This window comes from Pholcus phalangioides, unplaced genomic scaffold, assembly GCF_987345545.1.
Source record: "Pholcus phalangioides strain wild (caught in Gottingen) unplaced genomic scaffold, Ppha-v1.0 ptg000005l_1, whole genome shotgun sequence".
In the NCBI taxonomy this organism is placed as follows: domain Eukaryota; kingdom Metazoa; phylum Arthropoda; class Arachnida; order Araneae; family Pholcidae; genus Pholcus; species Pholcus phalangioides.
Genome location: NW_028301598.1, coordinates 9,463,102 through 9,490,778, shown reverse-complemented (window position 1 = coordinate 9,490,778; position 27,677 = coordinate 9,463,102). Strand labels below are relative to the sequence as shown.

At 37.0% G+C, this 27,677-nt stretch overlaps 1 protein-coding gene across 1 annotated transcript; it reads right to left on the bottom strand.

The window, feature by feature from the left end:
• Positions 1 to 306: 306 nt before the first annotated feature.
• On the bottom strand, positions 307 to 27,450 carry Br140 (bromodomain-containing protein 140). The gene is made up of 4 exons (XM_089232284.1): positions 27,338 to 27,450; positions 11,593 to 16,225; positions 7,329 to 7,424; positions 307 to 349 (listed from the first exon to the last, which is right to left on the bottom strand). Exon 2 carries the CDS (start codon positions 15,980 to 15,982, stop codon positions 11,927 to 11,929), a length of 4,056 nt encoding a protein of 1,351 aa, XP_089088410.1. The 5' UTR covers positions 15,983 to 16,225; positions 27,338 to 27,450; the 3' UTR covers positions 307 to 349; positions 7,329 to 7,424; positions 11,593 to 11,926.
• Between the last annotated feature and the right edge of the window lie 227 nt (positions 27,451 to 27,677).

Genomic DNA, 27,677 nt, shown 5'->3' with positions numbered 1-27,677 from the left:
ACGAAAACAATCGTTTAACTCAAAAAATGAAAAAAAAGGTGATCCCTAATTCAAACACGAAAATAACCAGAAATAAAAAGAACAAGTTAGATTATAATGTAAAAAAAAGAAGATAAAAATGGCAAATAAACAGATGTGAAATGTGACGTTAAAGATCCATGTAGATGTTACATAACTGGAATGAGGTTACAAAATGCTGTGAACGTGTTTACTGCTGGCTCGATTTCTTTGGCAGGGGAGTGAAGATGCCCCTGGCATTACCTCCGATGTCTATACCCATTTTGTCTTCCATGAGTTGCATCTTCTTGCAGACTCCTTCCATCTGGTTCTGCAAGCGCTCGTACGTTTCCTATCAAATACACAAAAATGAATCACGAGGAAACAAAAGAAATTGGGCACATGCAAACAATAATCACAATAAATATTTTAGGAAGATGAAGTTACTTGAAAAGAGACATAACTGATAATGAAGTATGGGGTGATCACTCCAAGCATGAGAGTAAAGCCCAGTACAAAATCAAAACATCTAGAACAGGGTGGGGGTTCTTAACCTTTTGAGTTCCCAGGACCCTTTAGTCAATAAGAGGAAGGCCAGTAAAAATGTGCTTCATGGCTTCTAGGGGCGTCACCAACACCTGTTGCACATGTTCTCAAGTTCCCTACTTGCTGCAATTACAATGTAAGGGCCTCCTCCCATAGAGATACTCTAATCAATCGCGAGTACTCCCTACGCATTCAGTGCTACTAAAAGAAAAAAAAAACTCAACGCTGGAAAATGAGTAAAAAGCGACACAGCATTTAGTTCAACCTCTTCATGAAACGGGATATAAAAAAATTAAATTTTCAGCAATGCAACAATCATCTAGCAATGATGAAAATGGCATTATTATATCAAATAACTATTAGCCTACACCAGTACTTTAACTATAGCTATAGAAGACACAATAGAAGAAAATTATAATACATCCATACACCGGAAGGATGTATATACAATTATTCTAGAATTTCTCGATAATATCAGACTTCTCTTCCGGTCAGATTACAAAGCCTCCCTGGCAGCACCGGTCCCAGGAATTCGGCTGCTTTTAAAATATGACTATCTTCAAAGAGTTTTCTTTCCTCACCTCTATTGATTTCCTCTCAATTTTCCTCTATTGATTTCACCTCTATTCTTTCCTCACCTTGATACAGTGGTTCTTAAAGTGTTGGTCACAACCCCCCTTGGGAGTGGAGTAACGTTGATGATTTAAGATGTCGCAAGAGAATTTCCTACATAAAAACGAAACTGTCCTGATGAGAGTAAATATGTTGAATCAATAGAATATAACTCTTCTTTGATGGGAGGGTGGCCTGATAGTGGGTGCAGCTGTCTACATTTTTATTACGGGTTTTTGGAAAAATGCCCGTCCTTCAAAGGATTAATTGAGGTATTTAGTAGCACATACAGACGTGCCAACTTTTGAAATCCGGAGATTCTCCCAACTGGGATACCACCCCCCCGACACTCATAGACTCGATCAAAAAAAAGTTCATTTAAAAAAAAAACAAAAAAAAAACGAACATTTTTGAATAAATTAAGAAAAAGTTACATTCTCCCCCCCCCCCCCAAGGTAGGTTCTGCATTGCCCTGAGAAGAATATAATTCCATGTCAGTCTTTCCATGCAGAATAAAGAAATCACATCTACATACTGTTCATAAAGTATAAGTGTTTCCTTCCGTGGATGCTATCAGCGATTGATAATCTTGGGTATATGAATTCTCAAAAGCTTTATATTTAGCTATACGTAGCTTAAAGTTTTATATTTTCTTTCTGAAGATGTTTAATCGGAAGAAACAATTTAAAAAAATTCAAATTACAAAGCTGCGGATGAAAAAACGTGTTTACCGCACGGCTGTTAAGGGAATACAATAACGATTATACAGGAATTTCGGCAACCAAGGTCATGCCCCTGATAAATTATTGCCGTCAAACCGAAAGATACCCAGGCCACATCGCCATATGGCAATATTGGCTCATTGTCCACACGGAATGGATACCTCTGGCAATTTATTCATAAAAAAGTATACATTACAATCATAACAACTATAAAATCATAATCTAAGTGTAAAATCATAATCTAAATATAAAATCAATTGCGAGATCACAAATCTACGTATACAATCGTAAATCAAACATATAATCCTATATACTCCATATTAAATCTTAATTTGAATATAAAGTCCTAAATCACATATTGAAATCAATAATAAATCAGATAAAATTCATAATCGATTTCATCCTCAATTTAAATGGTTCGATTTCCATGACATTATACTCGTCTTGTGCTATCAGTCAGTCTTCTTTGTAGTTGATCAGTTTCTTTTTTCTTTGTGAGCGGCGAGGTGGTGCAATTTGTACTTGTGCTATAGGCTGGTAAGGCGTCCATGGGATCACTTTGTCTTCATTGTCTTCTATCCATCTAATTATTTTCTTGACTTTATTTATTCTACTTTTGTTTTCAAAAATATCTCTGATCATTTTCAGAAGCGGGCACAGCCATGTGCTTTAGATGTGCAGTTAATGTACATGTTGTCAAGTAATGGATGGGAGTGCCGATTTCACCACAAAGGCAATGATCTGTTCCTCGTTTTTTGAAGCGGTGAAGGTAATTTGGAAAAGGTCTGTGATTGGTTGTAAAAAATACAAGTTCTCTGCTCCAATTTTTTACGTTGTATGAAACTTCTGGTACTATTTTGTGGACACTTCTTCCAGTTTTGGCATCATTCCATCGGGTTTGCCATAGATTGAGTATTTCTTTTCATGCCTTTTGTTTCGCTGTTGATGATGGTAATAATATTTTAATTAAATGAGCGCCATTGATTGTCGCTGCTTTGGCTATTGCGTCTGCTTCTTCGTTCCCCCACTCACCCACGTGCGCTTTGATCCAAGATATGCGAATTTATGGGTTCTTGTGGAGGACCTGCCGAATTTCCCAAGCCATAGCATGGATGGTCATCGGGTTCTGTATTGCATATATACTTGAAAGGCTATCGCTATAGATTATAGTTGCTTGTTGAAATTCTTGAGCTTTTATGGTTGATCTTGAGCTTTGCTGATAAATGATTGCCGATAAATGCTACGAAAACGAAATCACGTCTTTGCCAGTTGCTTAAATGCGGTCACAGAGACCTTTTTTTACGGCCGTGCTTGATGGAAATGACTACGGCTGCCCTCTATGGGTATTTTCCCTAACGGCGACGGTAATCATTGACGCCACGACAACGTGAGAGCTCGCGTAAAGTCTAATTTTCTGCCAAAATCCGGAGAAATTTTAACAAATCCGGAGAGCGGGAGGAAGGATGAAAAATCCAGTGTCTCCCGCCTAAATTGGGAGAGGTCTGCACATATATATTACTTCATATAACACATTAAAATTCTACATGAAATTTACTAAAAATAATTTGAAAAAAAATCTTAATCAAGTATCACAAATGTGCTTTTGCGCACTTTTATGAGAAAACATGAAAATCAATAAATTAATATTAATTCTGAATCAAAGAAAACAAAATTTATTTATTGAACACCCAAGAATCACTCTCATTATTACCTAGTTTTTGAAATTGTGTTATGTAGCCTACATAGCATATCATAAAGATAAGTTTTTCCTATTTATACGTTATTTTATTGGGAGAGATTCCTTTGTGTTCTAAAAAAAAACCCTATATGCCCTTCTCCCCCCATGAAGGCCAATCTAGCGTATGCAAAATGCTCGTGACCAGGGTGCAGGATATTGTAATGTTCTCATGGTGCAACTTGGGTAACGCAAATTCTATCACCAGTCAATGTAACGCTTGATCATTGTTTAGCGCAGCATAACCTTGATGGTCCTTTGACCAATAAAAAACAAACCCCAATCCAATCCGAAGGTGAAAATGCACCCTCGAATGGTTGATGACACATGACGCCGTAAATCCGTCCGAAAAACATATTTGTTTTTGGTGAAGTGTGCTGTTGTGTACTACCTAGAAACACTCCTTCCTACTGCTTTTGCTATTGCAATTCGGCCGCTCAGTCTATGATCAAAAATGCTTGTTTAGGAGCCATATCACCTCTCAAAGTTTGTCCCATGAATTTAGAATCACCCTGTATTACATGTGAGAAACATCAATGAACTGGAACCTCTTCCGTCACCTATCAAATAATTCTCCAATTATAATCAGTGACCAGATTTTGATTAATGTGCAGCATGAAAAAAACAATATTATCTGATATTAGTTGATATTCTATAAGCAATAATATTGGTGTTAAACTATCAAGTTTGCCATGAGATTTTAACAGTTATTTTTTTGTGGTAAAAAAAAAAATGAGTAAAACTTGCAAAGTGCAGTCATCTTAGGCTTTCTGTGGTTGTAATCAAAAAGAATATGGAAGCCAAGGACAGCTACTATTTGCGAGTCTTTAGCGGTTGTATGCTGCAATTGATTTCTCAGCTTATAAAGAATGAATGTAAAAGTGTAAAAGATGAGAAGATTCATAGGGATGACCTTATATGATTTACCGTATTCTTATTTTTAGGAAAGAAATTTTTCGCAAACATTTTTATTATTTAGCTCCGAAATTATATAATTCATTACCACTAGAAATACAAAATATACCCACACACGCGGCATTTAAAAAATCATTTTATTCAAATTATTAATTTCAATAGACGATGTAGACTCTTATTTTGACCTTTAGGAGGAGCAATAAAATTTATTCACTTTAGCTTTGCCACTTTAATTACGTTATATTTTTTCAATTAAAAAAAAATTGTTCTTGTTTGTGTTTATCTATGTATGTGCAAGTTTAATTTTTTTTCATACATTTTTTTATCTAATGTTTTGTTCATTGTACATTTCTTGTCATGCATTAAGAACTTTGTGTTGTGTGTTTTTCTGTTTTTGATTTTTTATATTTAAGTTTTTTAAATTTGACACTGATCATTTTGTCTCGTTTATGTTGTAAAAAAAGAAATTTAAATCTTCTGTCACCTGTCAAAAAATAAAATCATGCACTTTGTAGGGTCGAAATGATTTATTTTCATTTTTTTTTACATTGAAGTTTGCAACTAAAATTTTTTTCTTTCGATATTTTAAATCATAAAGAAGGTAGTTATGTATTTGGAAAGTGATAATACACTACGTCCTCGGTACCTTCTCTTTACGACCCACAATTCGGAATAGATTTTTTAAAAATATTTTTCCTGGCTTTATAAAGGCCTCAATAATTGTGGAAAAAATTATCAGCTCAAAATAATAAAAATCATGCATTGTAGGGTTAATATATAGCATCCATTTTGATAGGTTTTATTAGTTGTATAAAAAGTCCTTTATTTATGTATTAACTATAAATTACTTTTATTGATAAGAAATATAAGAATTCGGAAAATAAATTATTCCTTTCATCAGTTCAAAAACCTGTTTTGTTATGGCAGCCATTAGGCTGTTCCAAAGTTGAGTGGATAAATCCAAAAACATATATATATAATTCTTTTTAAACTGTTGAATTTGCAGGTCAACTTGGAATCAATTTTTTGTGAATTTTGGATGTTTAACACATTTTTCCTCACCACATTACTAAATTAAAAGCACTTTGAAGAGTATTACTGAAATAAGGTTTTGCACATACAGTTAAAAAAAAAATCACAAGTTACTAAATTTTACCACAGTTCTTTGCCCCCTGTTGTTGTTTAGAATTTAATCTTTCACTCATGAGGGTGAATTCAGGATCAATAGGTAATATTCAGGATGGATAAGGCATATAAAAAAATGATAGGGAAGAGAATGGCCTTTTCATATCTTAATTTTATGACTTAGAAGTAAGGAATCAAGTAAGCATTTTGTAAAAATCCCATCCATTCGTGAAAAGAATCTCATCACTATTTACACAATCTTTCTGTCACTGATACATTGAATGCCATAGAAATGGGTTATAGTTGCTTCATTACATCTTTAAACTTTCCATGCAATTTAAAATTTGAAACTATGCCAAGTATGCTTCTAATCACCCTCATGCAGATAGTCACTCACCATGATTAAAAAGCATTACAATTGAAAAATTTTCCAAGCATTTCAATTGGCTGTTATATCTAATGTCTCCCAACAGCTTTGGTCTTATTGCATTATCATGTAGAAAGCTGATGATCAGCTTTTCAAGTTCTTAACACATTTTTACCATAAAATTATGCAATACAATTAATTATACTTTAAGATGTATAATGTATTTTATATTCAGATTAACATTTTGTGCGGTAATTAAAATAATTTGTTTTAACATGAATGCTTTATGGGAAAATTATATATATATCGCACATACTGGTAAGACACTTATAATTAAATATTACAAACATATTGTTTTTAACACTTATTTGTTATCATTTCACAACCAATGACATGAAATAACAATCATTAATTATATGTACTTTAATTAAACAATAATTAGTGGATATTCTTATTTCCTTCTAGTTTCTTCCACTGTCCTTGAAGAAACCCAACCCTGTGTGAGGAACACCATAGTAATATAGGTGTTGGAACACTTGGATATACAGTCTTCTATCAGTCATCAGACTTCAGTATTTCCATGTGAAGAGGTCGGTCAAAGAAGAGTTTGTAGGATTTCCATATGACAACTTGGACAGACTACTGTCCAGTTATACCTACTGTCCCAGGACTGTCTCTTGAGGACCTCAGATGTCCCCACTGTAATCAAGACAAGCTCGTGCTGATTATCGTAACTTCTAATGATCTTCCATTCACTTGGTTTCCAGAACTAATTGTGGATCAATTCGGCAACTCTCTGTAAAAACAAACTTCTTTAAATGTTCTAGTCAGGTTGATAATGATTGGGTGAGATGATGTAATTAATTAAATAATAAAAATAATTAATAATGTAAAATTACTACATTGTGTTATTTTTATCAGTGAAAAAAGATTTAAATTGTTGATGTAACTCAAAGTAACTGTAATAAATGCTCGAGTGAAACATATGTTATGCTGTTAACTTGGGAAAATATAAATTAAACTGGGATTGCAATAAATTTTGTTGCACATGCCACATAACGCCAGATCATTTTACTCAAGTCTTTAAGGTAAAAATGACTGCGCATGGAGAATAACTCGTCAGCGACTGAACTTTCATGTTTGGCCTGTCATACAAAAGAATAAAACCGCCCAAAGCGAAATGATGTACCATAGCCTCACCAAAGTCTCATCTCCTCGTTGGAGGACTGTACACTATAGGTATTGCTCATATTCATTTCAATACAAAATTTTACAAAAATGGCAGATGTATGAAGAGAATCTTTCTAACCTTTTCCTCGTTTTTCAGCTTATCACATTGTTCCATGAGAAATGCATATTCGTTCTTCAGTTCATTGAATAACTGCAGCGTTTTCAAAGGATTCAGCTGTCGAAATTTAAAAAATAAAAATTTGTGCACATGCATTTTAAACATGATGTAATGTAAAAAATATCTTACTAAGGAAATAGACAGAAAACTCAGAATTTTTGGTATTGATCTGTTATTAGGACAACCATTTGTACGATTCATAAAGGATTTGATAATGGACAGGTGCTTCTAAGTGTGCTCATGATTTAAACAGCAACCTTCTTTATCAGCAGTTGAAACATTTCAGCAGGGGGGGGGGGGGGGGGTGTTTGTCTGATTTTTTTTAAATCTCTAATTGGCGGCGCTGTCCTCCTCCACACCAGATCATGGCCCACAGCTGTATTTCAATGAAGAGATTTTAGCAGGTGGTTGAAGCAGACCTGAACCATTGTGGAAAATGTGTATGTGTCATGAAACTAACATGAAGTGTATTTCAGTGTAATGTTTGTTACAGTGCTGCCATCTTCCATCAATTTTTTTAACCATAAGCAAAGTGTAATTGTCATGCCATACAACATGTGTCGTTATCATCATCACGAAGGACGTGTCCAATTGCCATAAATTTTACTGAGGTACCTAATTTTTTTTTATTCTAGAAAGTTTGAAGAGCTTCATCACTTCATTTTTAACATTATTTGCATAATATAAAATTGATTTTCTGTCTATGCATCTGTATGTTCTCTATGCAAATCTCAATTTTAGATTGATTGTCACCAAATTTTGCATATATACCAAATGGGACACGACAACGATAGGCTACTTTAAAATTTCGAGCAGGGCAAATGCCCAGGGGCAACAATGGTTTTTGGGCCTTAACAATCACTTTCAGAATGTTTACTTTGGTTACCGTGGTTCCCTAGCAATGTGTTTCAGACGTGTATATGCCTTCACAATGGTTTGTCACTTCTTCAATGCTGTATGTAGGTATATATGTATAATAGTTTATGCCTTTATAATGGTATATATGTATAATAGTTTATGCCTTTATAATTGTTTGCCACTTTTTTCAATCCTTCCAGTAACGAGAGCTTTTTGAATAGACATCATAATCGCTTTGAGGGTCAGGCAAAGGGTGATCCTCATAGAAATCAGTATTAAAATTGCAGATTTTACTGTAGAAATGCAGAAATTTGGTGGGATTTTCTGTCACATGAATAATTTTAAAAATTGTACAGAATTCTTGATTTTTGAAATATGAGTTCACTTAGAGATATACGAAGCTCAGGAAATTAAATATGAAGTAATTATCCAGGACCTACTTTTTTGAGTTGGATATCAATACAATGACATTGATTTCAACTTTTTATGTATGTCTTCTCAAGCATGAACATTAATGTCTCTGTATTGCCTTTTGATATTCAACTGCATAAATTCATAGGGTTAGGATATTTTAAAATTAATTATGGGCCTGTAAAAAAGTACATTTTTGGAAGCTGAAACAGGCAGATGGGCAACTTGAAGTTCAAGTGGTGGGGGGGGGGGGGGGGGGAAATCGAAATATTTAGCACCCCTTAAAAAAAGAAAAAATATATATTCATTTCTACATTTCTTTAAATCTAGATTTGTTTCTTTCATGAGTCGCGCAGGAAGTCCTCATATTGGTTACCTTAGGCACGGTCTGCATGTCCCTTAAAGAAAGAGGGAAATATCATGTGATCCAAAAAGCCTCATTGAAGAAAACTTGGGCAGCGCCAGGTATTATAGCTAGTTTGCATAAATACTCAAAATCAATTATCTGAAAGATTAAATCCTAACAGCAGAAGCCATTTGATTTAATAATTCTCCCTCGCAATGATTGGTTGAAGTGTTGGTATTATGCGAAAAGAAATATCATGTTCTTCATTCAAGCGCTCTGTTCTATGTAATTGTACCCTAATTTGTTGTAATAAAGACAACACTCAATGTACTACCCTATCGATCTGGTCAAATTCAAATTCATTATTGCTTTTTTTATCTCTCATTTTTCTTTTCCCCTATTTCAGGATTATCACCACTCAGGTAAGACGTGCACCACCATCAATACTGAAATAGTATCAATTTAATATTTATTTCATGACATTCAATTTCATATTTCTTTCTCTCATCACATTCTAATTAATTTTTCTTTCATGAGAGTAATGATTGATTATTTGTACTGTCGTAGGCATGTTGTTCTCTGTGGCGAGACTTTTTAATGGGGTGATTGGCTCTTTTACATTCAAGAGAATATTCTAGCCTCATATCTTTAATATGAGTTAAATTAGTTCCTGAAAAATACCATTATAAATGAGGAAAAAAACCCTATCATTTTAATGGCTCAGCCCCCCCTCCTTCCAAAAAAAGAACTATGCAAAAACCATAAAAAAAAAAAAAAAAAAAAAAAAAAAAAAAAAATACATATTTCTAAAAATGGTTAGTTACTCCAACCAACCCAAGTAGAATCATGATATTTTTAGATACAGCTTCAATCATTTCTTTCATTTTCCTACGAATATTATCAAAGGGGTAGGTCACTATAGACGAGTGGTTTTTTTTTTGTAAGCGTTTTGTATACAAAATTTGTCAGGTGAAAAATTATTTCGCTCAAGATACATCTCGAGCAGAATTATTTTTCACCAAGTTTCTAACTCATTTGTTTTTTTACACACGTGGTTGGTACAAAAAGTATCTGAACATAATTTTTTGTGCTTGAACCAATGAAGCTAGAGGTGTGTGGTTTGGTTGTGGTATGTTGGCAATACTAGTGTGAATGCTTGAATTTTTTCCTGCCTGCAGAAACTGCAATTCAATGGCACACGGCAAAGGAGGAAGGAAGTGTGCACGCTGTCAAATTTTCATTTTTGCTGAAATGGCTGAAAAAACTTGAACAATACTACTGCAATAATCATAAATGAGTTGCCAATTGTAATGCTGAACCTATTGGTAGTACTCCTAATAAACCATGTCACTGGAGTCAAAAAAGACGGTCAGCATTACTTTGACATTGCATCTCCTGATCCAATGCTAAGGCTTACTTTGCCTGCGAGTTCTCTGATCATGATCGCCAATAACGATCTCATTTCTAGATGTTGAGGGCCTACCAGAATGTGATTCACTCTCCATCAATGCACAGCCATCTTTGAAGTAGTAGTACCACTCCTTTATCTGTCTGGTGCCTATTTCTTCATCTCAGAAGGTCTATTGAATTTTACGGATTGCTTCCACTCAAGAATCACCAAGTTTCACAAAAAATTTAATGCAGTAGCCTTGTTCAAGATTTTCCTGTGATTTTGTCACAAACTAAAATGCAACGCGTCCACTTACACTTCCTCATTTATCAGCAGTCTGCCAACAAGTAAAAATTCAAGCATGTGCACTAAGATTGCCTACATACGTGCACCAAACGAAGAATTACGGTCTGGTACTTTTTAACAAACCTTCTGTATTGATAGACGACACGCTCTCATAATTTCTAAGAATTTTATGCAGTCCTGAAATTCAAATTTGATGATTACACATACAGTGTCCACCACACAAAAATTCTGTAACTTTTCTTATTCTGGAATTATTTGGCGACATTAGCGATTTAACACTCATTATTTGGTGAATCAGATCTTTTCACTTGCTTGCATACTGAAACATTTGGTCGATGTTTGGCACAAGGATGATCAAGAATACAAATTCTAGTTGTTTCTGCCGCTTGCTCAGTGTGGTGACTTTTTTTTTTAAACAGCGACTGACTTGCATTCATACTTCAAAGTCAGAAAACCACCTTCAGCCATCCACCTACCACACGATTACAGGTATCTATCATTTGAAAAGCCTGATAGATATTGGAGCATGATTTTTGGCAATGAAATAGACGGGAAATTTGGGGCCTTACTGGGAAAAATTTAATAATTTATTGTAAAACTAATCTGTGAGCTTCTTTCTCCATTCGTGGCTTTCCCATGAAGGTAGACACCCTGACATAAATTTTTTGGCCAATGTTAAGTTTGAAGTCACAATGACGGATCAGGGATTTGTAAAGCCCTGCTACAATAATAAAATAATAATGGTCATTAACAAGCGAAGTAGGAAGAAAACTACTCTAACAAAGCAATGGCAGCCAGGGGGACGGAACAAATGCATTTCATTACAGGGAAGAATAAAATAAAATCCAGCGCTAAAACACAAGAGTATAAAACACACAACAACAGGCTTCAAAGTAAGCTAAATATATACTTACTATGAGATTAATGGCTGGCCATTTGACCAAAGCTGACGAGTTCTACAGGAAGATGCCAAATAATGTCTTTGCAGCTTAATAAGGCATGTTGTTGTTGCGGTAATTATACAGTTCTGTGCCGACCACATATGCCACGTCCATTGAACTCAACAAATATGTATGTATAGGGCAACAAGGAAGACATCGATGAAATCTAGTTCTCCACGAAATACAGGACACATAGTTTTTTCCCGTTAATGCTGGAGCTAGGAATCTAAAACACAGAAAATAACGCCACATATGATATTATGTACAGTGATTTACATCTCTCTTGATTTTTTCCCCCACTCCTTCCTTAATTGTCGTTACTAGATTCGCCAGATATTGATGTGGACTCGCCAGTGACCCGGCACCTATGCAAAATGGCATTCTCAAAAGCCTTCTTGACAGCCTTGCGCTCGGCCGCCTTCTTCGATTCGACAAGCCTGGCTTTGTCGAGGGCCGAATCGACCCCCAATGGAGCCAGCTTGTCCCGAGGAAGCCATTGCCAAGTGCGCTTGGTATCGAAGAAGAGCACCAGGAACACGTCTTCGGTGTAGTTGTCTTTCAGGGCGAGCACCTCCTTCGGTGGGACTGGTATAGGAACCCTGTTGTGGAAATGACCTGAGCTGGACATGTCCGGGCTGATGATGAGAGCGGGATACCAGGGATAACCCCGGCACTTCGCCCACACCAAGTCCAGTGGCTGCAGCGGGATCAGGTGCTGCTGCTCCTCTGCATTCCACTCCATCGAGACACCATCATTCTGAGTGAGGTTTCTGGAGCCACCCTGTTTGTCAGAGGAGGAGACTTTCTTGGGAGTACCTTCTGCATCGCTTTCGTCCTCTGACGAAATTTCGGAGCTTGAGCCACAGCTGCTTCTGACGGATTCACTACTAGTCTCAGTATTGTTGTCAGAATCAGTAGCGTGATCCTGGCTGCTCGAACGGTAAACCTTGAAGCTGTCTGTCTGAGGGACCGAGCTTGGAAACGGAGCAGCGTTCACCGATGACGATGCGCCACTGTTCCGTTTCTTGCCGGGACTAGTTTCACAATCAGCAGCACTCGAGCTGGACAACCGGTTTTTACGGAGATTCCTATGAGGTGTCACGCTCCCACTGTCGCTTTCTGACTGCGAGCGAGACTGAGATCGAACAGACTTTGTGGTTCTGGTTTCTGTATCTTTTGTGTTTTTGACCTGCTCTTCATTTTTGGAACTGACATCTGCCGCCTTGATCTTGGATGATGCATTACGTGACAATTTGTGTGGGCGCCCCCTAGCTCTTACTTGTGGCACAGACTCATTCTTTTTATGGTCAGGTGCTTCTTTGGCATTGTTGGATCTCTTCGTACCCTGCTCTGGCAATGACACCTGAGGTTTAAGAACAGGTGGAGAAGTACCTTTAGGTGATGCCTCTTGTGATGTCGCCCTACCCTGCTTAGGGATACTAGACACATCAGACGAAGGCGAAACATTTGAGAGTTCAGGAGGACTAATGGATGAAAAAAGCTTGTTTTCTTGTTCCTTATCAGAATGCGGCAAAGGTGGAGGAGGAGTGGACGCCTTTTTGAAAGTCCTATGACCACGTCTTCCTGGCCTAACAGGACATGGTTCGTCATCCTGCGATGACTCGTTTGCTTCTTTGATCGGTGCTCCTCTGCGGTTTTTTGTAGGAGACGTCTGCAATTTAGTATTTGCAGATAACGAACGGTCTCTGTCTTTCGCAATGTCTTCCTTTTTTGGTACAACTGGATCGGCTGAATTCTTCGCAGGGTGTTTGGAATGAGACGTTTCTCCACCACACACAGAAGCATCAGAAGCCGTAGTGTCACATTCTATCTTCTTGCTCGAAGACCTCGTTCTTGTCGGACCAGATAATCCGGCACCCTCCATTGCATCCGACTGCTCTTCACTCATGCTCTCCATCTTCTGTCTCTTCCATCGACGCTGCACAGAGGACTTCACAGCGATCTTCCGCCTGAGCTTCAGAATCTCCATTTTCAGTATCTTTGACCGTCTTCCCCTCGAATTGCTCTGCTTTATTTTGGAGGTCGCCTCCAGCTTGTTCACCAATGTCTTAAGCTGCTCTTCGAGAGCTTTGATTTCGTCTGCCCTGCTATCCTGCAGATCCGAACTCGGGGAAGGGACCTTGACTGCCTTCTTGACAGTGTTGCTGATCGAGTGCTTCTGGTCTCCGTCAGGGTTCAGCAACCCAGTTTTGAAATTGAATCCCTGCAGCTCTATCCTGGTCCTTGCCTCCCGCAGAACGATGTTACCCTGTTCTCTCATTTTTAGAGCGGCTTTGTAGAAAACAGTGTCTTTTGAATTGTATGTCATGCAGTTCTTTATCATGAGGCTGAAGTCATTCTCGAAACTGTCAAAAGAATCATACTTGTATGAATTTACTTTATTCATCATGGTATCAAGATCCATAGGATTCTTAATGTAATCGAGGTAATCAGGAACCTCTACCAGATCTACTGGTTTTGCAAATATTTCGCCAAGGTTGAGGTCTTTCTCCTTAAGGTGTTCAACGACTTCCCTTAGCTTGACGATTAGGGGTTGTATCTCCATCTCCACGACCATCTGGTGGGCTCGGACGAACTCCCGTTTCAACTTCTCCCTCTTGCGGATGAGTTCAACGAGAAGCCTGGCTTTCTCCAGATCCTGCCTGAGTCTTTGCCAATACTGCAGCTGCTCGCCCAGAGGACCAGCGTCTTTGTCCAGCGTGGGGTCGCGTCTCGTCACTTGGGCGGTCTGCAACCGCCTCAACAAGGACACCCCGTTGCGGGACTGCCGCTTCAGCGTCCAGTAGGCTAGCAACCTGTCCAGGAAATACTGCTTCTTCGCCATGAAAACCAAACTTGATATCTTTGTTAACCTATCCGGAGGGATCGTTGGCAGAGAGACAACCGGTATGGCTGATCTTTTCTCGGCTAAGATCTTGCGAGCCTTGCGCATCTTTTCCCTCGATTTGGCCTTTGCTTTAGCCTTCTTGTAGGAATCAGTCCGTCCACAGTCCTCGTCCGCGGTGTTATCTGCATCGACTGGAGTGTGGACGTCGCAATAGGCAGTCTTCCGAACATTATATGATGTACCGTTAATTCCGCTGTCTCTTATGGCTTCCATTTTCATGTGCAACCCTGCCTGTTGAGCACAGGTGACATGGAATGCAGTGTAACAGTTGGCTTTGTGGCACTGTATACAAGCCCCAACGCTCCGCTGTTTGCAGATGTAACAGGTGAGTTTCCACCGAGCCGGAGGAATGTTCTCAATATTGTCCAATGGCTCCAAGAAAACCGTATTGGCAAAGCACACCTCAGGAATCCACAGAGCACACACAACGTGAGCCCAACGACCATCATCAGTCTGTTTGAAAGCACCACCTTTATTTGGACACAGCACGCAGTCAACGGCCCGAGATGGGGATTGTAAACATCGACGACACAGCCACTGTCCTTCAGGTATATAGGGGACGCCATAGCATTCCTGATGAACTGCAAGATTGCACATGTCGCAGAAAAGAATGGCGTTAGAGTTCTGGCATTCCCCATCATTACAGATGCAGCACACCGCATCTTCGTCGATTGAGGGGCTGGGATCTTTCCCAGAGTTTTGGCTCTGAAAGTAAGACTCTTTTTCAAGTCTGTCCATCAGAAGTTCGAAAGTGTCGATCGACACCTCCCCAAGGTTCTCCTTGGCCCTCTTTTCGTTCATTATGTTCAGCCAAGCACAGTCCTCTTCATCCATGTCATATTCTACCTCTTCATCAAGCTCTTCTGCTGACTTCTCGATGAAACGGTAATATGAAATAGGCATTGGCGAAGCATCCGGTGGATCGTAGTCGTCCAGAATCTTGAAAGAAGCTTCCGGAAGCTTGGTATCTTTGTTGCTAGGCTGGGCTTCCTTGCGGTTCTGAGACGAACCTCGCTGAGACTTTTGGGTTTTTTCTGGTTTCTCTTCCTTAGGCTTTTCTTCCTCCTGTCGCATTTCAGGAAGGGGACCCTCGTAAAACAGGAACTCCAGAGGTTCGCTAATGTCTAGCTCATGCACGTGGCCATCTAGATCGACTTCCACAGTCTTCTGCGCTTCTGTGAATCGCAGCAGATCGGTCGAAGTAGAAACCGGCTCGGGAGGTGTAGGCGAACGCCGGTTTGCTCTAGGATGCCACCTCCCTTTTTTACGCCTGACCTTTGGGGAATTCACTGAGTGTTGGCTGGTTGGGTTATCATGATCATAATTGTAGAGATGGAACTGTATTCCACAGAAACTCTTGTAGATCTTCCCACAGTTTTTCACGGGGCACTCGTATGGGGGCTTGGTTGCTCTGAGGTTTTGACAGAACGTCCTAACGTCAAAATCCAACACCATCTTTGCATCAAGGCAAGCTAGCTGAGAAGGCTAGAAGCATCTAAGCCAGAAGGAGGAGGTAATGAAAACATTCACTGGGACACCTCGCCTGGCCACCTACTGCTTTCCAGAGTCAACAATAAAAGTTCCCAGAATTCCCGCTTAGTTACAAACCTGCGTTCCTGCCCCCGCTGAAGCCTTGCTCGACAAATCAACTTCTGCTTTACACATGAGGCAGTTCAAGTCACTCTCAGCTTTACGAACCTGATGGAAAATAAAACAATGTTCATTAGCATGTGCATTAATAAAAACTATTTTGATACGTCCCATTTTAATGCAGTTAGGTTATGATTATTCTGGGACTGAAAATTAAAAATGCCTTTTCTGATTGCTGTCAAAAACAGGGTTGTCGCGATTTAAATAAATTCATTTCAGATATGAAAAAATATCTGTTCCAATCAAATAAAATTATTTATGCAGCTTTAAAAAGTGATTCAAATTTTTATTAAATTATAATTATTTTATTATATTTTTAAGCATTATTTATAGTATTAAAATATATTTTAACCAGGGTTGATGGTATTTACCGATTTTTACTGTCCTGGTAAAAACATGTTTTTCCCGCGGTTTTTACCACCTTAGGAAAAATCCATGCTTTTTCCTCCTGCAGAAGGAAAAAATTGCTGTTTCCGCCATTACTTAAAAAATAAGACTTTATTCTTCATTTTTATTTCACCTGATTATCACTAATCTTCAAAAAAGTAATCTTGTAAGCTCTTAGTGGTAATAAAAAAGAACTGAAACACATTAAATACATTTTTATCAAAATAAACTAAAATTTCTCTCGTTGTAGAATTTCTGACTGACAACAGAGCTCAATTTTATATAATTTCAATTCCCTAATGAATGACAAATATTTTTGTAAAGATCAAATCAAAATAAGTTCAATAATTTTCCTTCAATTAGTCTAATAATGGCATAGCAAAATTTGTTATAAGATAGAAAACATAGGAATACATTGATTTCTTTAAAATGCAAAATCAAATAATCACCACAAAAATGTAATGTGACGGTCTACCAATCTAGGTCTTTATGTCCTCTTAACACCCTGTAACAAAACACAAGCTTTGCAGCTTTCTGCACACCATCTCTTTCTTAGTTTATTGTGAATAAGTGAGAAATTTGAGAAAATTCACTCCATCGATGCAGAGCTACAAGGAATAGAATGCAATTTCACCTCATGATGCACCAGACAACTGATTTCTTTATTATTCCTTTCTTTATTATTGGCCTTCCACCAAAATTTAGCTTTTATATCTTTTGTTGTGGAATGGTTCCTCTTTTGCTTCATAAGCAATCAGGAGTGAAAAGCATTTGGCATGGCATGTATGAGCCACTCCCTTGCCATCTCCTTTTGTTCTTCACTAAATTTTTCGTCATTTCTATGATCTGGATCAGTCATGAATGCCAAAAAATGAATTGGTTGCAATGCCAATTTCATTCGTTTTGAAATCATATCTCTGTGTGGAGTTAATTCAGGACAATTTAACAATATTAACCATTAATTACAAGCATGTGCTAATGTTGCCTTATCTGTACATTGTTTAGAGTTTTGGCTATAGGTTCCAGCTGCCGAAGGAGTTCTTTTACTTGTTTGAACAAGTTGCAATCGTTCACTAGTCTCAGAATTTTAGCAGATATCATTTTCAAGTTTTTTGCGAATTTGGAGAAATGCAGGCCTATTCTTGATGTAAGTGGACATGCATTCTATTTGGCTATTCCATCGTGTTTCATTAGGCAACTGAGGTTTCACTGTGTCCGGAAATTCTTTTAGTAATGCTGCTTGTTGATGGTTTCTGAAATACTTCTGTGGTAATTGATGCTGGAGTTACATCTTGCGCCAATAAGTTCATCCAATGTGCTGTGCATCCATGAACAATCATATCATTTCTTTCATTCACCAACAATTGCTGTAGTTTTTCCATCTTACCTTCATTATCGGTAACAACCAATGCGAAAAAGTCATTGAAAGCACTACACATGTCAACATTGCTCTCTAACCTAGACCCTCCTATCCAAGGGGGGCCAACTGTCACCTTACTTCCATTATTGACATAGTATCTAAAAATGATTTAGGGTCAGAGCCAAAGTTATCTGCCAACCTAGATCCAACTTCCTTTTTAATATCCCTTATCGGTTTTCGTCAATGCTCTTCTTTTATCAGTAAACAATGATAGTCACCTCATTCACTCTTATACTCTTTGAATCAGGGCTCCCACTCAAAAAATGAGAAAAAGTAGAAAAACGCAGGACTAAAAAGTAGGATGGGGGAGGGTAACCCCCCTTAGACAACATAATCATAGCATGATAATGGAAAGAAATCCCTAAAAAATTTTTTTTTGCAAAAAAAATTTAATTTTGAATTAACTTTTTTTTTTTTTTCATAGCACTATTTCAGTTTCCTATAAGATTGACTCAAGCCAATACAAAATGACAATACAAAATTGGTTACAAAACCAATTTTTGGCCAAAACAGTACACTAGCAACCACAGATAATTCTTTGCTGTCTCTTCCCATACATATTACATTCTTTTTCGAAGTCTTCCAAAGTGCAGAGCTTGTCAACTCTCTTCGACAATGCACAGCAAATTTTGAAAATGTACGTTTTTTAGGAATGACGCTCCTTCGAGACCACTTTCAGAAGCACAGTGCAAAATGTGTAGATTACATGATCCGATATAAATAAGGCAAGGTGAACCAGCTAGTTTTATTGTGTTGTCCATCATTTTTTAAAGGAATTTGTTCACATTTTACTGTTCAATGCCAGTGTAATCATTTTTGAGAAATGGAGCACTTCTATTTCTAGCTCTTTGCTGAGCATTGTAATTATTGTTTATGCCTCTTCATGCCTCAAAAATACAGAAGGCAACTGAATACTATTGGGGCATCAGAATCACCAAACCTAGAATAGGCCTATGTATGCAACTGCTTTGTAATGCAAACTACTGTTTCACCTATTTGCACCATAATTTTAAATGATGAATGTTAGTTACTGTCCAAGACCATGAAGTAATAAATACAAAATTATTTTTCAATTCAGCCAGAAGTTTTTAATGACTACTCTACTTGTTGAACCCTCAAACTAAGCAAATGAAAAATTAATAAACCAAATGGTCCACATACACCCCCTCCCAAATAACCTTGAAAATGATACAATTTCGGCTTTGGCAAATCATTAATTGCAGTCTTCAACATTTGTAATATTTGGCAATATATCAATGATTTCCTGCTCAATTAAAATCAATTACACAAATTTTGTCGATAGGATTTGTGGTAAAAAAGTAGAACAAAACCGAGCAAGTAGGACAAAAGTAGGACATTTTACCAAAAAGTAGGAAAAGCAGGACGAGCGGGAGCCCTGCATTCTTTCTACTTTTCCTCCCATGATATGAGAGCAAATTTTATATTTGGCCATTGTTTTTTTCCCCTTTTTTATACACCAAAAATCAGTCCATATGGGATTTCCCGGTCTCCCTCCTTTTTCCATGTTAAATGTTACCAGTATAACTATGGAAACCAAAATTTAATAAGATTATAAAGTTTGATTCCTTTTACAACTGATCTGAACATGCTTTGTGAGCCTCTACTTCTCATTAAAAAAACCAGTGTCCTCTCCCTCATCATTTTGTGGATTCTTGATTGGGAAAATTCTTTGTATTGTATACCTCCCTATATTGGATGATTTTATACATGGCCATTCCCAAAGTGTACAAACCAAGGTTGGCAAGGTTTTGGACAGTACGGTAAAAACCATAGTAAATACTGTGGTTTTTGCCAAACTGTCCAAAACCTCCTATTTATAACTATAAGTGAAAAACTTCGCAATTTGATGAAGAGGTAACTTCTATAATCAAATAATAAACTTTATATTATATTATTAAAATTACATTAAATATATAATAAAATTTTGAAATTCAAAACAGTATGTGCAAAGGGATATATGACTGATATCAGGCTATCAAACAATTAAAAACTGAACTGTCTTCTGGTTAAATATTAGATTTATTGAGGTTAATATTAGATAACATGAAAGATACAAGAACGGGATAGAAATTTGTCACATATGAAAATTAGAAAAAAGCAAGATATGACTACAGAATGAAATTAAACTTACGTAATAATCGGACACTAATAATCAAGCGCAGCTGCGCCTTTTAACATTTGATAACACATAATTAATTTAGCTGACTTATCTATGCCAAGACGCCCATGTGATAGAATTGTAAATATAGCTTGAATTTAATCGGTGAAATATTAGCTTCTAGCCTCATAAGAGCAACAATTTAAATTTAACAAAAATTTTGGGTCTTGAAGTCTTTTATCATCATGTAGGCATAATCAGTGTTTGTGAAATTGTGTTCTGTTAGTCATGTGTAGGTGCTACATAGTGGCCTCATTTTCTTCAGATATATTTTCCTTTATTTATAATTAGTTTTTGAAAATTGAGAATGTAAAATAGAAAGTTCACTTGAAAATTTAAAGAAAAAGTTTGAAAAGTCAAAATAGAACAATTTGCATTAAATGAACAAACACTACACCATTGATATTTATTCACATCATTACAGTGATATATCTAATAAAAAATAATATTTATGTTTAGTTTCACAATAATGAAATGATTATAACTGTGACTGCGTATTTGGTACCTTCAATATAATGTATTTTTTAAAGACAAATGTATAGACAGATTCCGCAGGGTTATGGACAAGCACAGTCCTAAATACAGTACCTGCGTCATAATCATACATGAAAAATAAGATGTGAAGTAGAAATAACATTTACAACAAGCTAAAAAATTTAAAACAGTGTTTATTTCAACAGTTATACGAGTGATATTTATTTACTATCAGATTTCCAGCCTAAAACCATAAATTTGGTGAAACAATTAACTCAGAAAAAAACCAAATGACACCTTTTTTAAATATTTTTAATTTCGTTAGTTTTATTTTCTGCTAGTATTTTTTTTAATATGTTACTATCATGGGAAAAAACCCAAACAACCAAAGGTTTCCACATAACATTTTGAAACTTGGAGGTTTTGGACAGTTTCCGACACTTTTAGACAGTCTTTCCCACATATCCTGTCCAAAACCAGTTTTGGACGCCCAAAACCCCAACCCTGGTACAAACTGTTTCCGAGACTTTGTAATTTTTTTTTACCAAATTTCAGAGCACTCTGGTGGTAATTTTAATTTTTTTTTCAAGTTCTTCATTTAATTCTCTGTCATGCAGTGTTTCTTAATTTGTTTCAGATGGTATCTAATTCTTATAAAAAATCATTGTTTGTAGCAAAACGTCAAAATCTGGCTGTCCCAGCTTCAAAAAAGTGTTAAAGAAACTTGGTGCAAACACAGAATTTTTTGTTTCAGAAAACTTGGAATCACATTTTATATATGTGTCATAGATGAATAAAACTGACAATAAAATTTTGAAAAAAAAATATTTTTTGTGCGTGTCCCGAAGTTTTTCCCATTTAAAAATGTCCACTCTGTTACAGACATTTGTGAAATATATTTTCATACCAGATTAAATCTGATAACACTTATGAGCTCAAAGGTTTATTTTTAATTCTTAATCAACAATTTTGGATTTGACTTTTGCAAAATGCCTTGATATTCATTTTATGTCTTTAGTACCAGATTTTTCTGTCAGATGTCCACTCTGTTACGTCATTATCATAAATAATTAAGATTTTTTTCCATCTATATCAGCTTCTAGAGATAGCACATGAAGATATGCTTCAAAATATAATGAAAGTTTTCACAAATCATTTAAATATATAATGGGAAAAAAATAATTTAGGATAATTTGTTACGTCTTCCAAAAACTCAACCAACGCAACAGAATGGAAACTATGATTTAAAGTAAAGTTTTTGTAGTTAAGAGGTTATGAAGTTTTAAGCAGGGGTCTGTCCAGCCGGAATTTGGGTCCGGAAAACGGACCCTTCACAAAATTCCGGGGCTAAGAAACGGACCCTTCACAAAATTCCGGGGCTAAGAAACGGACCCTTCACAAAATTCCGGGGCTAAAAAACGGACCCTTCACAAAATTCCGGGGGTAAAAAAAGGATGTGTCACAAAATTTGGAGGATAATAAACGGATCCATCACAAAATTCCAGAAAACGAACCCTTCATGAAAATTACGTCGTAAAAAACGAACTTTTGCGACTGCTGTGCGACAAAATTCTTATCAGTTATGACCCTAGTCGTAATAGAAAGCCATTGATCTTTTTTTTTAAGCATGCATTGTTGGCCCAACACCACCACCCACTCTCCCATAGATGAGTAATCTTATCTATAGAAGTTGTTGGTTGGATACCGGAAAACATGACCTTGAAAAGGCGATCGGAGAAAGAGCGTGACCTTGAGAGGGCTTTCCTTGTTTCTAGTCTTCTTGTTAGGACATCCCGCTGGTTGACCACGGATTGACCGCGTCCGATATTTTATCGCACAACCTATGCCATTATACAAACGCTTTAGCCCTGCACTTCTCCTCAAATGGTCTTTGAATCACAACCTCTTGTTAGTCGTAAAATCGGTGTAGTGGATGCTTATTGTAGAATTGGATTATGCGCTTTCATTTTTGAAAATTTAATATGAAGCGTGGTCGACCACCAACAGGTGGAAATTCAAGGAATAGTGATTACTACATTAAAAAAATACGGCCAACTGACGTTCGGGGATGCAGCTCCATAACATCGTTTTTTAAACGAGGATCTGAAAACGTCACCAAAAAGACGTCAGATACAGATAATTCCAATTGTGCTAACCCGGAAAAAATTACTGAAACATTGCTTCCTTCATCGGTTACGAACCACGCTGTCGAAACCTTGGAAACGGCGTGATACATTACCGATTTATCGGAGGCGCCTAAAGACATTACCGATTTATCAGAAGCGCTGAAAGACATTTCGGATTCTTCGAAAGACATTGCCGATTCGTCGGAAGCGGCAGAAGAGATGACCGATTTATCGGAAGTGGCGGAAGACATTGCCGATTCGTCGGAAGCGGCGGAAGAGATGACCGATTTATCGGAAGTGGCGGAAGACAATTCCGTTTCTTCGAAAGACATTACCGATTCGTCGAAAGCGGTGGAAGACATTGCTGATTTATCGGAAGCGCTGAAAGATGCTACGAATTCATCGGTAGAGCCGGATTTAAAGAAAATTTCATCTACAGAAGCTAGAAAAATGGGTCCAAAAGTACCGAATTTGTTGAACATCGCACGTTTTGAGAAGCTTCACAGTTGGCTATGTTACAGCATTTCTGCATCTGGCTTTCTTTGCAAAATATGTTCTACATTTTTTGATAAGGGACCCTGGATTGACCAAGGGGTGCAATTTGGTGATCACTCAACACCAGCACGATGCGTCAACAAGCATATATATAGCCAGAAACACAAGCTGTGAGTGCATCAAAAACTAGGAAAATGATAATAAAAATGAAATGAAATAGGAAAATGAGGTTGCTGTTTAATTAGTATTACTTTCACTGCTATTTTGAACGTTTTCACAAAAATAAGGTACATTTTCACAAAAACAGGACCCTGTGCAAAAAGTCTGGACAGACCCCTGGTTTTAAGTTAAATTTAATAAGTTATCTATTAAATTTAAACCCTTTACCACATTCTCCCCATCATGTTATTTTTTACGTTAAATAGTACAGATCGTCAAAATCACTGCCAGGGAGGTATGGCACAGGGACATTTTAATACGAATAAAGGTTGTTATATGACAATACATTCTGTATTTTATGGGACAGAACAATTATTTTCCTATAAATTATTTTTGTTTCCTGGCTCTATTCCCCCTCCCCAAGTCTCACTGGATATACTATGGATCACTAATGCGAGAGACATAAACGTAAGATTTATATCAATATGAAATTACCATTCAATTTCAACAACATTTTTTGAAGTAAAAGAAAAATCATCCTTATCATATAATAGAGCTGAGTAAGACTATTTTTCACTCTGACAGATTTTAAACATTTTACCAGACCAAAATTCAAACTACGTGGTAGGGAGCATGTGTTTATAGAATTTGCTAATGGGGTGGAAATTTTTCAGACCACCTATCACACTTCCCCCTTCTTAAAGATAAAAGAAACACAGACAGCAGAAAAGCGCGAAAGACAGAGGTCATGTTTGTTTGCTAAAAAAGTGGAAAAAGTGACCCGTGCCGTGCCCTGTGAAATGTTGATGAAGTGCTCGCAAGAACGAAATCAGACACAAGAATCGAGCACTAGGGGCAACGTGGTGCATGCAAGCAATGCATTGAAGATGCCTGACTTACATGTCTCTGAGATGTAGAGATAGTATTCTAAGGTGTATATATAGTTCTTAAATTAGTTTGATAAACTTAGACTTACATCTTCGGAAAAATACCTAAGTATTATTTGGCCAAACGAAACATTTAGCAAAAGGCCTAAATAGCTGACAAATATTCGTTCCATATCTAGTCCCTGAAAAAGAATGCCGCTTTGAACCTTCACACTTCCTATCTATAAAGCCCCAGAAGCAATAGTCAGACGTGCCAACTTTTGGAATCCAGAAATCCGGAGATTCTCCAGAGGGGACCCCCGACACTCAGACTCGATCAAAAAAATTTATTTTAATCAATTAAGAAAAAGTTTCATTCCTCTCCACCCCAAGGCAGGTTCTGCATTGTTCCCGAGCATAATATAATTCCATGTCCGTCTTTCCATGCAGAATAAAGAAATCACAACTACGTACTGTTCATAAAACATAAGTTTCCTTTCGTATATGCTATCAGCGATTGATAACCTTGGATATATGAACTCTTAAAAGCTTTATATAGCTCTTAAAGTTTAATATTTTCTTACTGAAGACGACATATTTAATCAGAGGAAACAATTTTTTTAAAAAAAACTTCAAAATACAAAGCTGCTGACGAAAAAACTTGTGCCTACTGCACGAATATTAATGGAATACAATAACGATTATACAGGAATTTTGGCAATCAAGTTCATGCCCCTGATAAATGACTGCTGATAAACGCTACATAAACAAAGTCACGTCTTCGCCAGTTGCTTAAATGCGGTCACCAAGATTTTTTTACAGCTGCTTGATGGAAATGATCACGGCTGTCCTCTATGGGTGTTTTCCCTAACGATGACAGCAGTCATTGATTTCATGACAATGTGAAAGCTCATGTAAAATCTAATTTTCTGCCAAAATCTGGAGAGTTGGCAGTTGTGAATAGTGGTAGTATAATAAGTTCTGACAGAACAGTTATTATATAATCTAGTGCCAATTTTGGCGACTTTTTCCCAATGATACACTGCCAAGGCCAACATAATGGCACATGATTGCCTCGCATCCCACCCACAAAAATTTGAGTTTTGTTTATTTATTTTGAGGTTATCACAACTAAACTGATGGGTTATATTTTGCTTTCGCCCGCACGCTACGGAATTTTAGGTAATATTCTCCCCTACAGTCTCTGGTAAGCATGATTCACTCGGGAAATTAACACATGTTCAAATATTTACAATACGAAACTAGGTGCAGCAGCATTGTAGCCAAGCGTATGTACACTTAAAGTTTTCATTAATTTTCGTGGGAAAACTGTGGGCTGATTACATTATTGAACGTGACTTTGAGGGGCTAGAAGATGTACAGGAGCCCCTACTTCTAGAGGAGGCTGTGTGCTTGGAGAAGACCATAGACTGGAGGTGCATGAGGATGGCATTCAAGAACTATTGGTGGAAAATGTCTAGAAGTTGGCGGTAGATGAAGTTATGGATCTCTTTTGCAAGCACCAGCAAGAGTTTATGGACGGGGTATCTCGTCTGAGAAATACAGAAGACCCTCTCATAAAATGAGATTAGAGAGATGTGTAGAATGTGGGAATCTGTGCAAAACTCAGTGGCAAAGAACCACCCAAATAAAGCTGTAGCAGTGTGGGAGCAATGAATCTGTCCAACAAACACTGAAATTTCCCATTTCGCAGACATTCTAAAAAAAGAGGAAAAAGCAAGTGTCATTGGATAAGGTTCTTCTTGAAATTCACGCAAAAAAGACTAAGTTCGCAAATAATGGCGAGTCTGTAAATCGTCCTAAACGATAGTCTGCCCCTTTCTCGTCGTTTAGAGTAAGTTAGTTGGCAAACATTATCATAATGGTGTTTAATTATGGCTGTTATGTTTGTTTATTTTTACGTCATCGTTGTATTATGTATTATTATTGCGCTGAATTATTGATTGAACGTCATTTTCATTATTCTTTTTTATATGAATGATCGTGACCCGGTTTATCATTATTTTCTATAGGGAAGTTTGATTCGAATAACAAACTATTCGTATAATGAGCACAATGGCGGAATGAATTAAGCTTGTTAACCGAAGTTCCACTGTATTTACCATTCATGTAAAAGGAAGGACGGACCGTGTTTATTTAAAATATTCTGGGTTTTCTATTTAGTTTAAAATGTTTCATTTTAATATCTCAGTACCTTATGTTGTTTAATGTTTATTTTTTTCAGCGTCCATAGCGTCAGTTACGGCCCCGGTGACTTTTCGTTGAGCCACCGGATGTGTTTGGCGCAGAGAAGTTGCAATATCGGCAACGGAATATACTATAGCTGTTCCTGTATTCACTGGTCCTCCGAAGCAGTGACCTGTATTTTCGAATTCTAAAATCAGGTTTTCCTAGAAGTATAATTTCTGCAGCGGGAAAACACTGATTGATTAAAACCCTGCAATTCAGGTTTTTCCACCAATTAAGAGTTTTCACACTGCACACGTTATAGAAACCTGCTCCTAGGAAAACCTGGCTTAACCCTGAACAAGGTAAGTGGTTGCTCTTCTGTCGCCAAGACGTGTCGCCAAAATACGGTATTCCCTATTCGTATAAGGATTTTACTATTACAAATTCGTAATTTTTCTTGAAAGTAAACCACAGAACAGATCTCACTTTGTGGTTTTGTTGATTTCTCAAAATGAGGCAATAATTCTAATATTTTCGGTTGGATAAATGGTAGCCAAGTTACAATAATTTTATAAAAATAAATACTTTGGAAATACAACCTCAAATAAACAATATATATGTAGGTCACGATGAATCGTAGGCAAAAATATGAGGCCATTGAATACCGATCTCACGAGTACTTTAAAAAAGAGTTGAAAAGAACCTAAACTGGTTTGGCGACTGGGATGACATGATCATGGCACCTTTTCCCGCCTATCCTTGTCTTTCATAACGGCGGCGGCAATAAGACAGAAACGACCGAATGTTTCATTTATCACGTCGATGAAATGTATTTTAAACCAATGAAGGTTAGAAACCACTCACCAATGCCTCTAGTTTGTCGACGGCAGTTTCCATCACCGACGTTTTCACGATATTCAAGTTATTACACACACACAACAACGAATTACAACTGAACACCGCTAAGCCTAAATCGCAAAACAAATGCTAATGCTGTGATGCCACACGACTAACTAAAACCTATCCACATAAAAACATTCTCAGATCCTTCTACACGTGTACCATTCAAATCTATTGACCATATGTCCCGTACTTATAACTTTTTTTTTATTCGGATAAAAATGTCTCACTTTCAGAAAATTGACCGGAAAATTAACTATAAATGTATTTTACGAAACAATATTTTTATTCCGAATTTTAAAAT

What these genes read in the sequence shown, in the direction of transcription:
- Br140 (XM_089232284.1), bottom strand. Translation starts at nt 15,982, where the DNA reads ATGGTGTTGGATTTTGACGTTAGGACGTTCTGTCAAAACCTCAGAGCA.